The sequence below is a fragment of the Pogonomyrmex barbatus genome, unplaced genomic scaffold (genome assembly GCF_055798465.1).
Source record: "Pogonomyrmex barbatus isolate J1 unplaced genomic scaffold, ASM5579846v1 scaffold16, whole genome shotgun sequence".
NCBI lineage: Eukaryota > Metazoa > Arthropoda > Insecta > Hymenoptera > Formicidae > Pogonomyrmex > Pogonomyrmex barbatus.
Window position 1 is genome coordinate 1,136,490 of NW_028297112.1, and position 16,175 is coordinate 1,152,664.

The 16,175-nt window shown below is 31.5% G+C and overlaps 2 protein-coding genes across 15 annotated transcripts in view; one reads left to right on the top strand and one right to left on the bottom strand.

Moving 5' to 3' along the window:
* LOC105423034 (octopamine receptor beta-1R) overlaps positions 1-16,175 on the top strand; it is an 89,213-nt gene that overhangs the window by 51,568 nt on the left and 21,470 nt on the right. The window contains exons 1-4 of one of the 14 annotated variants that reach the window (XM_089074184.1): positions 3,291-3,400; positions 3,937-4,258; positions 8,894-9,884; positions 12,764-13,094. The exons of 5 other annotated variants lie outside the window; for them this stretch is intronic. In XM_089074184.1, the coding sequence (XP_088930310.1) occupies positions 9,285-9,884; positions 12,764-13,094 (931 nt within the window). In that variant the 5' untranslated portion in view covers positions 3,291-3,400; positions 3,937-4,258; positions 8,894-9,284. Of the gene's footprint in view, positions 1-2,881; positions 3,411-3,936; positions 4,259-8,893; positions 9,885-12,763; positions 13,095-16,175 lie in introns of those variants that run through there. 8 more of the 14 variants (XM_089074186.1, XM_089074187.1, XM_089074185.1 and 5 more) reach the window with 8 other exon arrangements.
* On the bottom strand, positions 14,052-14,605 carry LOC148937112 (myrmicitoxin(1)-Pm3a). Its single transcript, XM_089074196.1, has 2 exons — positions 14,330-14,605; positions 14,052-14,219 (listed from the first exon to the last, which is right to left on the bottom strand). Exons 1-2 carry the CDS (start codon positions 14,588-14,590, stop codon positions 14,163-14,165), a joined length of 318 nt encoding a protein of 105 aa, XP_088930322.1. The 5' UTR covers positions 14,591-14,605; the 3' UTR covers positions 14,052-14,162.

A 16,175-nucleotide genomic window follows, 5' to 3' on the forward strand; every position in this document is an offset into this window, starting at 1 on the left:
TTTCAGAATTACAGATATACATGCCTATTCCTTTCCAAATGAAATGATATGACCAGTTGTTTATAATTGTCTTTAAACATCTATATTTCTTTTTTCTATATTTTTTGATATTATGTAAATCTTTATTTATTATTTAGTTTTATTTTTTAATTTTATTCTTATCTTTTTAAATTTTTGTTTTATAATTTTTTAAATATAATCTATTTTGATTTTAATTTTTTATTTTATCTGTATATTTGCCTAGACGTTGGATGTTAAAAATCCAAAACATGGAAGAAACATAACGGCATTTAATTAAACTTTCTCGGGAAAAAGATCGTTTTAATTTTCGAGAAGGAATATTAAGGAATAGTTTGTCTCGAATTGCACATATCTTGAGGATCTCAAACTCGGAAAGAGGGATCCAGTCGTAATGTATACAAGCCGAATATCTGTCATAGATAACGCTTACGACATATAATTTCACGTAAAGCTCTTTCACAGTCACTCAACGTGCGTAGTTCGAGAGGATCAAGAAAAACTTCTCGCCCACCGTCGTCGGAATTGGATCGGAACTTCTTACTTGCCACACAGATGTAAGTTTCTTGCGGAGGGCAAAAAGTTAGAACGAGACGGCAATTCAAAGAGTCGGTGTAATCTTCGTTCTCGCCGATCAAAGTCGAGAACCTCACCTACCCCTTTTCTGCAACCGCAAATGATATATTAGATTATTATAGCATTTTTCTTGCTATTTACTTTTTAGAACATTTTAATAAATTAGCCCAGAAAAATTCTATCGCATTATCGATTTATTGAAATGAAGTTCGTTTTACGTTTGATAAATCTTTATAAGATTCGAATAAATTTCATTTCAATTTTTTGCGAGAGGACCTTGAAGAGGCCGAAACGCGAAACTGGCTCACTTGTCGTTGCGTGCGGTCGCTCCTGCTTTTCGCGTGATCGCCGCCTTTCGAGCAGCGCGCGCCCTCGAGGAGGAAGCGATACCCTCGAAGAGGTGATTTCGAGAAAACGAGAGCGTGTAGTTACAGCAAAATCGCGCGCGAGTGCAAAGGGAAACACGTGCGCGGCCTCGGTGCTTTCTCGCGAAGGCCGCTGGTCGTTATTACGTGCCCCGCGATCTGATCGATCTCACGCATACGAACTCGAACAGTGAGATGTAATGAGACTTTTTGCCCCTCTCTCTCTCTCTTTCTCCTTTCTCCTCAATTTTTCTTACTTTCTTTTTTCAATTTTTTATTATATATACGATGTTCATTCGGACGACCTTTGTATTAATTATATATATATATATATATACACAACGTGCGAAATATAATACATTAATAATTATTGAAAAATTATATGTTTCTCAATATGTATTTCTAAATATAACATTTATAAATGTAATTATAACCACTTTCCAATATTAACATTACAATGCGCCTTGCAGGAAAATCTGCAATATCCTTTTAAATCTGCAATATATTCTTTTTCAGAAAATCGATCCACTATGACATACGTATTGACGGAAGAAATGTTTTATTAGCAAATGAATAAATATTTCATTTCATTTTCTATTCTCTTCTACTTCTAAATTTACAAGTAAACGTGACATAAATTTTTATTTTTAACTCTTTATTCGTGGTACATACAGTAATACGTGATGTTGTGAAATATGGCATCGATTGAGGCGGAATTGTTAGAGAGCGTGTGCAGTTATTGAGATAAATTAGTATAATACGCTGTTAAGGTTGCAGCAATAAAACTGTTTCTTTTCTAGAGATCTCGGATCAAGGTTTCCTCAATTGTTTTATTTCTGTATGTTCATGGTACCAGTAATTTAGAAAATTATTTTTATTTTCTCTATAAATTCTGTGGATAATACTTTTTTCCATAGATATAACTTAAATTTATCTAAGCATTAGTTATTTAATAACTAAAACTGCGCACATGAACAATTGGCTATTATTATTCATGACGAGATAAGATTCGTAAAGTATACATTCTTAATAATAACACGGTTTCCATATTATAATTAGCATCACCGACTGCATCCTTCTCACGTTATGTCGCGTATGCAAATATTTATATAGCACAAAGACAATGCATTTCTATGCATTCGAATTCGAGAACATCCGGATATGCGACCTTATATCATCCGAATAATAGAATCGCCCGGAGAAGTCGTTAGCGAACACGAAACAATAGATCCGTTTGCTTTACTTGCGTATTCCTATGCGATGCGCTTTTCTATATTTAAAATATAAATCAAGTTTTCAAATAATATAAATATTGAATATTTTTTAAATTTTTGTGTGCGTTTCTATATATCTTTGCAAATATTCTCTCTACTTTTTAAAGAAAAAAAAAAAATTCAACTATTAAAAGAAAATATTTGAAAATATCAGTGTGTATATATACATAATAGTTTCCCTAGCGCGACATGTAATAAAGAGAGTCAACGCAATTACAACATACAAAACATTATTATTAATTTATACATTATACGTTGTATTATTTCATTTCTCATATGTTTTCATACAAAATTACTTAAATAACAAAGTCAATAATAAAGCCAGAGGTCACACCAACACGCTTCAATTGCATTGCTTTAAACTAAGAACCTTCCACCAGATGGTCAAATGAATTTTACTTAAAATTTTTCACATGTTTGATATTATTGTTCCACACATACACATCTTGTGTTTCCTTATCTTACCCGAGTAAAATGCTGGATGCTTCGAGCCAAAGATTAAATTGCGATGTTCCGTACTTGTAAAACTCTTCTCTATGCATTAGTAAACACGACGAAGGGCGCTACTATGCGAGAAAGGAAGAGAGAGGTAAAGAGAAAGAGTGAAAAAGCGAGCGAGCGAGAGAGAGAGAGAGAGAGAGAGAGAGAGAGAGAGAGAGAGAGAGAGAGAGAGAGAGAGAGAGAGAGAGAGAGAGAGAGAACGAGAGAATTCGAGGGGGAGAGAAACGCGACGCCGTGGTGAACGTCGCGACGCTCAGTCTACCGGCGTCGTCCGAACATGTACGATCCGTCAAGGCGTTGCCACTCGCTGCCGCTTGAAATCGCCGACGCCGCCGACGCCGCCGACGCCGCCGCCGTCGCTGACGACGACGTCGACGATAACGGGGACGACAACGGTCTCGCCGCGACCTTGCCCGCGAAAGATCGATCCGGCTGCATGTCGCGGATTAGAGCGAAACGCCGATATCCTGGGACCGATTCTAACTCAACGTTCAATTAGCCAGCCAGCAGTGCGATCTAAACCCTTTGAGAAAACCCTCTGTGATTGATAAATTTATCGCCTGCCCCCCCTTTGTTTACTTGAAAAACTTCAGCGAAGTACTCGGCTGCTTAAGCAGACACTGAAGTTCAATCGATTGAAAACAACTCAATGGTCACAATACTCAAGTAATATTCGGTATACAAGTGCTACTCGATAGCGTAAATTAGTAGACAATAGTAACAGTAATTTTTTTTTTTTTTTTTTTTAAATAAAAGAAGTATTTTATTTTATTTTGTTTGCACTGCACTTGTGTGATACATGTTTTTTTTATATATAGTGTATTATTTTCACACTAAACAGTATAGAACAATGTTAAAAAAATTAACAATGGGAAGCCTTAGTCACTTAAAATTATTTAAGCCTTTTCTTCAATTATTTAGAAGTCTAAATCACGGAAAATTGAGTCAAGTTTCATTCATAATTAACGTTCTACTTGCTTTTACGGAGATTGTTTGCTTCTTCTGGACGCACGTATGTATATACGCAACTAAAGCGTCCGCAGACGTATACGTACTAAACAATAGTACTAAAAGTGGCATTAAATAATCAATGATAATAATATCTCTGTTGACTGCGAATGAGCGCGCCACCGACGTTGGCAGAATCGATCCTAGATCTCATCAAGATTGCGAGTGCGAAAATTGGCGCTTTGTTTCCACAGCGCGATGTTTTGCTGAGTGCGTGGCCTGGTAAAAGCGGTTTAAATTGTTTTATAACTTTAATAGTGATCGAAAGTGAAAGTGTTTAGTTGGTTCATCGTTTATGGAACATTTCGGATGGATAAATCATGGCATCGATAACGCTTATCGAGGCTCCTATCGTAAACCGTTTCCCTTTACGAGGGTGGTTAGGAAACGTGGGAGAGCCGCGCGAAGGCGCCTGCGCTGTGGCGTCGTTGGATGCGGTTACTTGGAGCAACGTCTAAACGTTAAGACGCGCTTTTAATTTCGCCGCTTCTTTGAAACAGATAGATGTGACAGCGGGTAAAATAGCAAATGGTGTAATCTATTGGTTTTTTTTTTCCCTCTCCTCAAGGTTTCCAATACATCGATGATCCTTTTTGTGTCGCACTGACACTGAGATTAAACTTAATCTGCAGAATCTTAAACGGGACATCGTTATATCTCAGCGATTGATATAAAACACGAAACATTTATGATAAATAATTATATAAATGTAATAATTTTATGGAAATTAATTCTGCTATAGTGAGATAACTTAATCCTTTGGAATTAATATTTTTTTACATATATTGTAGGATTTTATTGTAGGATATATTGTTTGGAATTAGCAATATTACGAATATTTATCTCACTTACGTTAATTTTTTATTCTATTTTTTTTATAATTACTTTTGATTAATATTGATTTTATCGATATATAATGAGATAGTGATTTTGTTTTTTAAAATAGTTTTAAGAATTTATATATTTTTCGTGTTGTATATCAAAATAAATTAAAAGGATAAATACTTTATTCTTTTTACATTTTTAAGAAATATTTTATTTTCTATTTTCGTATTTTATATTTTATTTTTTATTTTCTATTTTATAGTTTTTAGTTGGAGAGCAAGCTCTTCGATTTCGCATGCGTAGAACACGTTGGCCGTAGTTCAATCGTCATTCCTATTTACGTTTAGATGAATTGGCACTCAAACTGACAACTCCGCATTTCAGTATTACTGATATATAAGCTCTCGGTGTCATTTAATCTGGTTGTAAACCGGAATGCCTACATAGGCATTCTCATTAGTCATTCTCTGAAGATGGTTAATTCTGTTTTCTCAATGTTAATTCTATTCTATAAATTAGATTTTCTCGATGTACGTTTCACTTTTTCCATGTTGTCAATTTATCGAATATACGAATATGGAATACTCGATTTATGACATTGAAACCGCGTTTAGATTCCTTTCGTTATCGATGTGAATGTTGTGAAATCACACAATTCAGAAAAAATAAATACATATTTATAAACTCAATAAATATAAATCATATATAAAGAAAGAACAAATAAAATTTCATGAAAAATTGAAATATTTAAAATAAGCTTAATAATTAAATAGCAAAGGGTGATCATAATTCAAATTGTTCACAGTTTTCGAGTTTTGTTGTGTAAAACTAATTTATTTTAGAATTACACAATCTGATATTTCACAACAAATCTGACATTTTTCACAGAGATAAATTGTCAAATAAGAAATATGTACGCATAGACGATTGAATCGTCGATGACATATGTCGACATTTTTTAAATTTTAATTTCTGAGGTAAGGGAGAGGGATATCCACATTGACAAATTGACATGTAAAACGCGAATGCATGTCTGTCGATCTTTCAAAACTTTATTTGCTTCCATGTTCTCTCGGATGCTACGTGTGGAGGACAAAGAAATCAATTCCTCAATCGAAAGGTTAACTCAGATCGTTGTGTATCGAATAGATCAAGTAGAAAATATCACAAGAAAATTGTAATTAAAGATAAAAAATAGCAATACGATAACCGATAAATAAAAATAATCAATAAAATAATCATTTGTACTAAAATGGAAAACAAAGTTGTTATTTCTTAGTAATATATAAAAAAATTTCAAAAATTTTTAATTAACAAATAATACATAAAATCTTTAAATATTTAAGGAAGAAAATGAAAACTTGAATATTATATTTGATCAATTCTGGTCCTTTCATTATCAGATTATTTAATAATTATAATATTGCTATAATAATATTTCATATTTGTTTTCGATGTTTGAACTATCGTTTATTTATCGTTAATCATCCCATTATTAACAATAAAAGTGAAATTAATATTTGTACATATACATAAACCCAAAAATACACACATGCACATATATCACATACATATACATGGTGTGTAATTGCTAATAGGTTAGAGTTATAGCCATCTCTATGAATATTGCAGTATGTAAATCCAGGCCTCTCTTGAACTTGCTCTACTGTCAACTTCTCTTTACCCTGACCCCCTCTGAGTTGCCTCCATGTTTCTATCGCCCAGAGGAGGCCAAACCATCAACGAAGGCCATGGATATTAATATTTAACGGTTAATAAGGAAATATCTCTCCCTAGAGTTGTCGTGAAATTCGAGATATTATCTCTTGATAAGAAAACGGGGCCTAATGTCCACCTAACTAAAAGCTAAAACGTTAAAAGCTCGCATTGCGAAGAATCTGACACATTTAACATTTCTGTGTAAAAGTCATAAAAATTGCATATTTAAAAAAATTTATAAAATTTTAAATTTCTGCATACAATAAAATGTTTACACATATATATCTACATATAAAATTATCGCATGTACTAATAATTAATGTTCTCTTATGGATTATAAACCTTATTATTTTTAAAATTCTAAGAAATATATCTTTATAAAATTATTAATTTGTATATATCATTTTAAATTATGTGTCATTTTAAATTATGAGCACAGACTAAGAGGTAAATATTTTCTCATAATTTTTTAATTAAATTCTCGTCAGAGATGCAAGGAGCTCAAAAATTTTATAAGCTCGTGTAATGAAAAAAAAGGACGCATATGAGATACGTCTCGTAAAACTTGCGACAAAATAAATTGCTTATATTCGTATTCTTATTTTATATTCTAAATTTCAACCACTTTCAACGTAAGTGATCTACATCTATTATACACGCTCTCCTGTCTCGTTATTAAAATTTAAAAAATATCACTGTGACGTAATATCTTTACTAGCAGAAACAAGATGTAAATTCGCCTTTGTGCTGTTTGCAAATTAATATGAGATGTTATTTTGCTCTTACGTAATACAGTGTTTTAATCTTCTCAAAGTATTTAGAAAGAAACAAGGCTTAATCTCTTTCTGGCTCTCTAATCTCTTCCTAAGAATATTAATTATTATTTAATATATATTATTGTATTTGTTATTATTAATTGCAAAAAAAAAATCTGTTGTAAATATATATATAAAAATGATAAAGTAATCTATCTAACAAACGTATTTATCTCTTTCTCGTTTCCTTAGTCTCTAATTTTCATTAATGATAGATATTAGAAGCATCTTAGTTCCGCTTTGATGATGGTATCGTTAAGGTGTGATCATGGTGAACGATTACGGTAAATCAAGCTCCCAAAATTGCAGCAATTACCCAGGGAATCTCCTACAGTTTCGCTCGAGTTGTCTTTCCGATCGAAGACGAAGTTTCCCATGAGGAAGTTGTGCTGATAGGTCGATGTCTGTACCAATTTTGCTATAAATGTTCACAAACTGTCGGCAGTTGCAAACTGTCTTCTTTCAAATTTTGAACAAAAATTTGATAGATTATCTAATTGACCATAGATTATTAACATTATTTTTGTGACAAAGTTAAAGTGTTGTGATGAATATCATCATGTCCTTATAATAATACGAGATTCAAAAGAATAAATCTAGATTTATTTATTACTTTTATGCGTGTATGTGAAAAAATACAGGAATTTAAAAAGTTTTAGTATATTACATGTTATTAATAACAAATTAAATATTAATTTTATTAATAATAATGAATAATTTTAATTATAATTACACTTTAGGATATTAAGTATCCATTTGGACCAAATATTTCAAAAAATATTTCAAAATTAGTTAAAGGATAAAATATTAAAAAACACAAAAAATTTCTGTCAGATATTAAATACTTATTTATTATTTAAATAATGAAATAATTAGGAAATGTATTTAGGAATGTATTAAATTAGATTAACTATTTATTATAATTTAAATGAAGCACGATTTACCTCAATAAAAGTGAGATTAATGAGAAAATCTGTTGTAATTACCTGTAATTGTATTAGTAATCAAATTATGTATTTATGCATTTTGAACCGTCAATACTCGTTTCGTTAATCTGGCACGCCACTAAAAGAGTTGGAAGAGTAAATTATACATGTGTAATCACATGAATATAAAACGTGGCGATTCCAAGAAAGTAAAGGAGAAATCGTTGATGAGACGTTTTCGTCATCGTGACGATCGTGGCTTGTCGTTAATAATACAGTCGGATGTATTTGCAGATAATACACTCGCGGATACAAGTGGCATACATAACATTACGATTGTAATTTTGATGTCCGTCATCACGATCGGTAACTGGAGGGTTCAAAGAAAAGGAAAGTTCTGCTAAAAAAAAGACCGCCATTATTCATGTCCGCGCTGGATTTTATTGCCTTGTTCTTATTTCTTGTAACAACGCAGTAAACTAATCGATATTTTTATAATTGTTAAATGTGCAAAAAAACATAATTAAAGATAAATATAATTAGATAAAGAAATTTTAATATATTATATATTATTTAATTTAATAAATTCAATGTTTTACTTGTACACTTAATTAAATATATTCTAAATCTAATAAGTATCTTTTAAGTATATTTACATTTTTTACCACGTTAAAGTTTTTTTATTAAACTACATAATTTTATTTAATTGTTTTATTTCAAAGCATAACTTTTTATACTATTTTTTTTTATTTATATTTTGTAATTAATAAACATATTTCCATATTTTAAATTCATCTTTTTTTAAGAAAAAAATATAAAAGATATATTATTTATAATTAGTTAATATATATTTCTTCTTTCAAAAGCAAATAATACTCTTTATCGAACAAACAATGAACGATCAAATTTTCAAACTACTAAGACTGTCCGAACGAAATAAGAACTAGAGATTTATCTAAATAAAAAGCAAACAAAAGTACAAAATTACATCACCCTTAACTTAAAGTTGGTGTCAATCATTATTATAATGGAAAGTGATTGTGATAACTGGCGAACTTGGACTACAACGGACAGATACAATTGGACTAAAAACAATGACCAGTGACATCTTTGTGCACATTACAAAGATTTAAGTTCAACTCCAGAATGACGTACTTAAATCATAGCAGCATGATCCAGAAACAGACTATTAAAAACCGACAAACTTGTCGATGAATCTTAACAAATAAACATTTAATATGATATTGCCGGTCTGGGATGGAAATCAGTGAGCCTCCGGATGAGAAGATCCATCGCGCGAAAAGCAATCTGTCTTCAGGCTTCGAGGATATTTCCCATTTTCCACAAAATCTCACCATTATCACCGAATCAAGAAATGTTACCCTAACCGCCCTGAAGGGTGTTATAATGATCGGCATCATCGTTACCGCTTTGTTAGGCAATGCTTTGGTGATCGCCAGCGTCAGAAGACACAGGAAGCTGCGGGTGCCCACTAATCGCTATGTAGTTTCCTTAGCAATGGCGGATCTTCTGGTGGCGGTATGCGCTATGACATTCAATGCCTCCGTTGAGCTCTCCGGGGGTAAATGGCTGCTAGGAAGCGTCATGTGCGACGTGTGGAACTCGATGGACGTTTATTTCAGCACCGCCAGCATCCTTCATCTTTGTTGCATCAGCGTTGATAGATATTACGCGATAGTCAGACCGTTGGAATATCCGGCCATTATGAGGACTGTAACAGTTACTGCCATGCTGAGTAGTGCTTGGACTCTTCCGGCTTTAATAAGTTTTATACCCATCTTCATGGGCTGGTATACCACGCAGCAACATCTGGATCTTCGTCGGAAGAATCCGCAGGTAGACTTGCCGATGCCGTTTCAGTTTAAGAATTTAAAGATTCAAGAATGTTTTCATTTATTCATGATTTTATCTTAATTTTTGTTTAATTTAGATATTTAAAAATTAGTTCAATTTTATACAAAAATAATCAAGGTTTAAAAAATATATTTATTTGATTTGATACATGTAAAATGCGCTTTGATATATAACTGGATTCACTGATTGCATAATTACATTAATTGATAGATATGCAATGAATATCCAATTTTAATATACTAACGTCACTTTTGATTATTTCTTTTTTGTATAATCTGCTTTTAAATCAAGTTGTCTTTTATATTAATCTAGATAAAATTATTTCTCCGCCGATTTGTATATAGAATAAATATATATTTAGTATTTATTTTAAAAAATCTTTAGAATGAAATAACAGAAAAGCTTTGTTCTAAAACATCTTAAATTCATATTTAAAAGTGTATAATAAAAAGTAAAAATTGTATATGTATTATAAAACTTTTTATATAATTAAAAATACATGTATGTACTTGACTTTTACATGGAAAATTTTTTTACATGTATATGATTTGATAAATTTTTATCTCCAAATTGTTTTTATTTTATTCTCTTTGTGTAAGAATAATACTTCACTGTTATATCTGTCTCAAATTCACATCAAACAAAATAATATGATATGATTCAATCTCATAAACACATCAATATATTGTTTCAAGACTCTTTTTATTTAAGAGCTTCGTTTGTCAAAGCGTTTAGCTTTTGTTTTTTCGTAGATAGTATCAAAAAACGATTTTTCATTTCATTGCCACTGTAGTTCATCCTCCTACATAATTTGTCTTTTTCTCGTTATCTATGGACTATATTAAATTTATGTTTTGATATTGATATTGTATTGTATTTAAAAAATAAATAGTCTATATATGGATCAATATATCTCAAAAAAAGTTATTTAAGATAATTTTTCAAAAAACTTTTTATTCGCAGAAATAATTCGGTTTTCGTTGAAATATCTTTTTGCAGTGTATTTTATAATGTAGATTTCATACACACATACGTGTGTGTGTGTGTGTGTGTGTGTGTGTGTGTGTGTGTGTGTGTGTGTGTGTGTGTGTGTATGTGTATGTGTATGTGTGTATGAAATCTACATTATAAAATACACTGCAAAAAGGTATTTCAACGAAAAACCAAATTATTTCTGCGAATAAAAAATTTTTTGAAAAATTATCTTAAATAACTATATATATATATATATATATATATATATATATATATATATATATATATATATGTATAAGAAAAAAATAATACTAAACAATTTATAAAAAACTAAAACATACATAATTTTTACATAACAAGTGATAAAATATTTATAATAAAGATAATTATGTAAAATTATTTAAATAATATAAAATATCAGAATAGTAGCAAAGTAATTATAAATATGTATGATTTATCTAAAAATAAAAGGTCATGTTATCTTACGCAAAAATATTGATCCCGATGCGAAATCGCGTCGTTGATATCTTGGCTGCGTGATTTTGCTGTGTTTGGCAGAGATACAAATTGTGATATTATAACTGACGTAATTTATATCTACTATTATGTTCACATCAGTCCGATGTGAGCTATCGATTTTTAATTGATGGAGTTCACCGTTCGGAGAACTGCCAACGATAAGGCTCATTTATCACGAGCAATGCTTTTCTTAACCGTCGCAGTTACTTATAATGTTCTTTCCTTTAATAATAATTATTGATTCCACATTAATTGCTTATCAAAAATAGAATCAGACAAATTACTGCATTTATCATGCTTCTAATTAATGTTCCTCGTGTTCTTACGGATAAATTACATTAATAATGTACTAATCATAATAACAGCGAGACCAAACGGGAGTAACTGTAATTTATACTTTAATAACTTACTAATTTACACTAGTATTTAGTTTCTTCAACTGCTATCAGTGCAGTTGTTTACAATGTTCTTTTTCTTATCAATCCCAGATTTCTACAGATAGCGTCAGATTAATTGCAGTATTTCTTTTTTCATTAATTAATGTTTTCCTATTTACGATTAAGCTCTTTTAATCTCAGTCGTTATGGAAACTGCGCTACTTTAGTTTGTATCAATTCCTTAATTAAAGTAAAATTAATTACGTATCATAATTTGTACTTCGCTAATATCGTGTTGCTCTTCAAAGTCAATTAGATATAAAAGCCAATAATTCTGTTTTAAATATAAAATGTTAGTTTCGTCTGTAATTAATCATGTAATTAGCGTATGTTACCGCATGTTACTTTGCAAAAGGCAATTTGTTAGCATTGGCATTGCAGTAATAAATCAACTATGGTGTCACATTCGATAATGAGAAATGAAAAAGAAATTTAAGAACATTAAAAAGAAAAGAAAAACTGACGTAAAAGAGAGCGAAACGGAAGAAGACTATATCCTCTTAAGTTTTTTTATAAATAGCATCTCTGAATTTTTGACACTTTAATAGCCTATTTTAGTTGCTTTTTAATATCACCATTTTGACAATCTCTCAATTTTAGATAATTATTATTAATGTCATTATTAAAAGAAGGATAACATAATAATGATTTATCTATTCTTCCTATTTATTTAATTCTGTCTATGAATGTTATGCGGAGTTTTTTATTTATTTAATTGATTTTTTAATTGATTAATTCATATAATCCAATTGCAAAATGTGATTCCAATTTTTTCTTTTTAATTTTATATTTTACATTTTGACATTATTAGAACTCTCCACATATCATTTCATAAATTTCATTCTGAATTGTTTATAATTTATGAGGAGGGAAAGGGGGGGGGGAAGGGGGATTGTCGCTATAATCCTACGTATTTCATGGAACTGAAAGCGTGTCCGGCTTCTGCAATCTCAGATGTGCATGTTCGTGGTGAATCTTCCGTATGCGGTGATCAGTTCCTGCGTGTCCTTCTGGATCCCGGGTGTCGTGATGATCATCATGTACTGCAAGATCTACAAGGAGGCGATCAGGCAGAGAGCCGCTCTTAGTAGAGCATCCAGCAGCACGGTGTTGAACAACATTCACGTGCGCCGCTCCTCCGGCGGCTCCAGGCATCACTCCAGGACGTCGCACCAGCTGCTGCTGCATCCAAGTGACGCCAGCGATTACGGAAGGCCGCTCTCTTACAGAGCTTCAGCTGCGGAGCTCAATGTTGAGAACGGTGAGTGCAAGAACGGATTAAACGAAATGTGAAAGAGAGAGATCGGAGTAAAGTACAATGCAAGGAGGTTAAAATCAGATCGGAGAAAAAATATAATGAGGTAGAAATAAAGCATAAAGTAGGAATATAAAGGTGCTAAAGAAAATCCTGCGTATTTTCAGGAGGGAGGGGGGGGGAGGGGGGAGGGAGGGGGAGTGAAGTGTCAAACCCTCTGTATTGAGAGCGTGAAAAGCATTGAAGCGAGAATGATGTCCCTCAATTATCGGTAAAATTGAGCGATGGCGAATTCAATTGCGTTTCCCTTCCATCAGTCGAGTCTCATCAAAAGGCCTTAATGCATGTTCCAACCGACGTGCACAAAGCGAAGATTATTACTTTCGCCTGCGGAGACTTGCTTTTTTCTCGCTACGCTTGATACGTCGAAATCAACCGTGTAATCATTGATCTGAAGAGAAATTTCGCTCGTATCTCGTGGCAAATGACACGTAATGCAAAAATGCACAATGAAACGTTCGTTATGTCGATCATTTTGACGATACAAAGAACATTAATAACATTCTTTCGACACGTGAGTTACACTTTCCAACACATGTTTCATTATAATATTTATGAATTCTTATTCTTCTTCATTCAGCATGAAACAATTTCAAAGTTTCGATTATGAAGATTGTCCATTGCAAAATTTAATTTTTAGCATTTAAACTTAAATTTAAAGTTAAAAAATTACTACCCTTGACATTTTCTAAAATATTTAAAACATATAGAAAGTATGAGAAAGGTATTACAACGTCTTGATAATATTTATTTCAAGAATTTATTTTTAGCTTTAGTGAAAAACAGTTTCATTGTATTGCTAAAAATGAAGATTATGAAGAAATATGTTGGAATACCTTTGTATATATATATATAAAATGTATAATACATATATTTTTAAGTAGTATGTGGCATAAAATAATATTATTATTTATGCATATTTATTTATTTATTCAATCAAACTTCATAACAATTAATTATTTAAAACGCAGCGCAGAAATATTTGAATCTTGTAATTTACCCTCTTGAACTTAATTAACCAAACTTCCCCACTAAATAATGATGAATAAACGGTATAACAACGGCGGCCGCCTAAAAAAAAGAAATTAAATAATAAGTTTTAGACGTTAGTTTAAGACGTGCGCGCGGAGTGACATTTTTTATATATTGAAAAATATCATATAAATTGACATCAAATTTACCAAAATAGGTAATCCAGGTTCAGGTTCAGCTAATGCTTCGGCTAAAGCTTCAGCTGTAGCTTCAGCTGTAGCTTTGGCCTCGGCTTCAGCTTCAGGATCAGCCAATGGATTTGCCAAAGGAGTAGCCCATGTTAGCGAACCGCTTAGGCCTATAGCGATTACCGCAATGTACAAAAGTTTCGGAATTTCCATTGTCGCGTTCTGACTTTGCGTTACACTTCCAACATTTTTATACTTAGGGATAACCCGATTTATTAGCATTAAAAAATATATAGCTTAGATAAAAAAGTATATAAATTGCGTTAAAATCCGAGAGATTTCCTGCATAGATAATAACGTCGTGTATATGACATAATAAATTTTGTTTATATCGTTCAATGTGGCTTTTGTTTTTTATTGCAAAAGATTTATTTGAAAGTTTCTTAGTAATAATTTCAAACATATCGGATCATGTAATATCAATAATAAAATTTATAAAATTTTTTGCGATTTACGTTGAAATTAGCATGTATTATTTCGATCAAGTATATATTACTAAATTATATTGAAAATTAGAATATCTTTATGCTTTATAATTTATTTTAAAATATTTTATTTGAAAAAAAGATAAAATGTATTGAAAGCTATGGCGTCATCTTGCATAGAAAAAGATTTTTCTTACAGAATATTTGATATAAAAAACTGACATTTTGAGATACGAATCATTCAAACTGTAAATAAAAATTATCTTGTATTCAATTCCACACAAATTGTAGCAAATAAACAAAATTAAAATCACACATAGAAACAAAATCACACATTATTTTGTTATTAGATATTATTTATTCAAATTTATTAATTCAAATTACTAAAATATCAATAATTATTTTGATATATATATATATATATATATTTATAATAAAATAAAGCAATTGCATGCCATGCACAATCAACGAAAAATTCGTTTCCGCACTGAAACGACGAAAGCGCCGTTTTATGACTTAACAATAACACATAATTTCGCGCATATTTACGAGAATCGAAGTTGGAAAGTGGTTTAAGTTTTTAAACTCTAAAAATAAATAACTCTAAAAATCCCAATAGCTCATTCTATGATTGCTATGACTTTGAAATACAACTGAAAATACTGTGATTGAATGATGTACGTCTATTCGTCATCTTCTCAGACGGAGAAATTCTTAATAATGAGCTAGTTTTCAATCATAGATTCTTCGATGTCAATTTGAAATCAATCTATCTTTAATGAAAATTCTGTGGAAAGCCGTCTAATCCGCAGATTTGTTTTCCGCGAATGCATCCCGCACAAAATGTAATGTAATGTCAATTGAAGCTGTCATTATGGCACAAATGCTAAATAACGATAAATGGCATCCGTCACATTAGAAAGCGATTACATTTACAAATGCGTTTAGCGTTGAAGCGAATTAAATGTCTTTGTTATTATTATATACACGTACAATACTGCGTCGCGATATTGTGATTGACGCGAATTTGCAATGACGCCCGTGGAGTATTCTATTTGAAATGCACGTCGCGACAGATTTTGCGGATATTACTTCCCCCGCTTCGATAAGAGTGACGACAGTTCTGCTCAAAGGAAAAAAACAAAAAAAATTTCTGGACACTTCCCGCGTCATCCGGTGGCGCAGAAAAAAAAGGAGACGCATAAATTCACGTCCGTATTTTTTTTTTTTTTTTTGGCAAGGATACCTCGTATTTCGCACGCCCACGGAAACAAGAATTGCGGTAAACTGCTTTCAATAAAAATATGTTTTTTGCCAGACACACAGAGACGAATCGATTTCGCGTTCCCTTGAATATCACAGCGCGATATTACGTCTCTAGC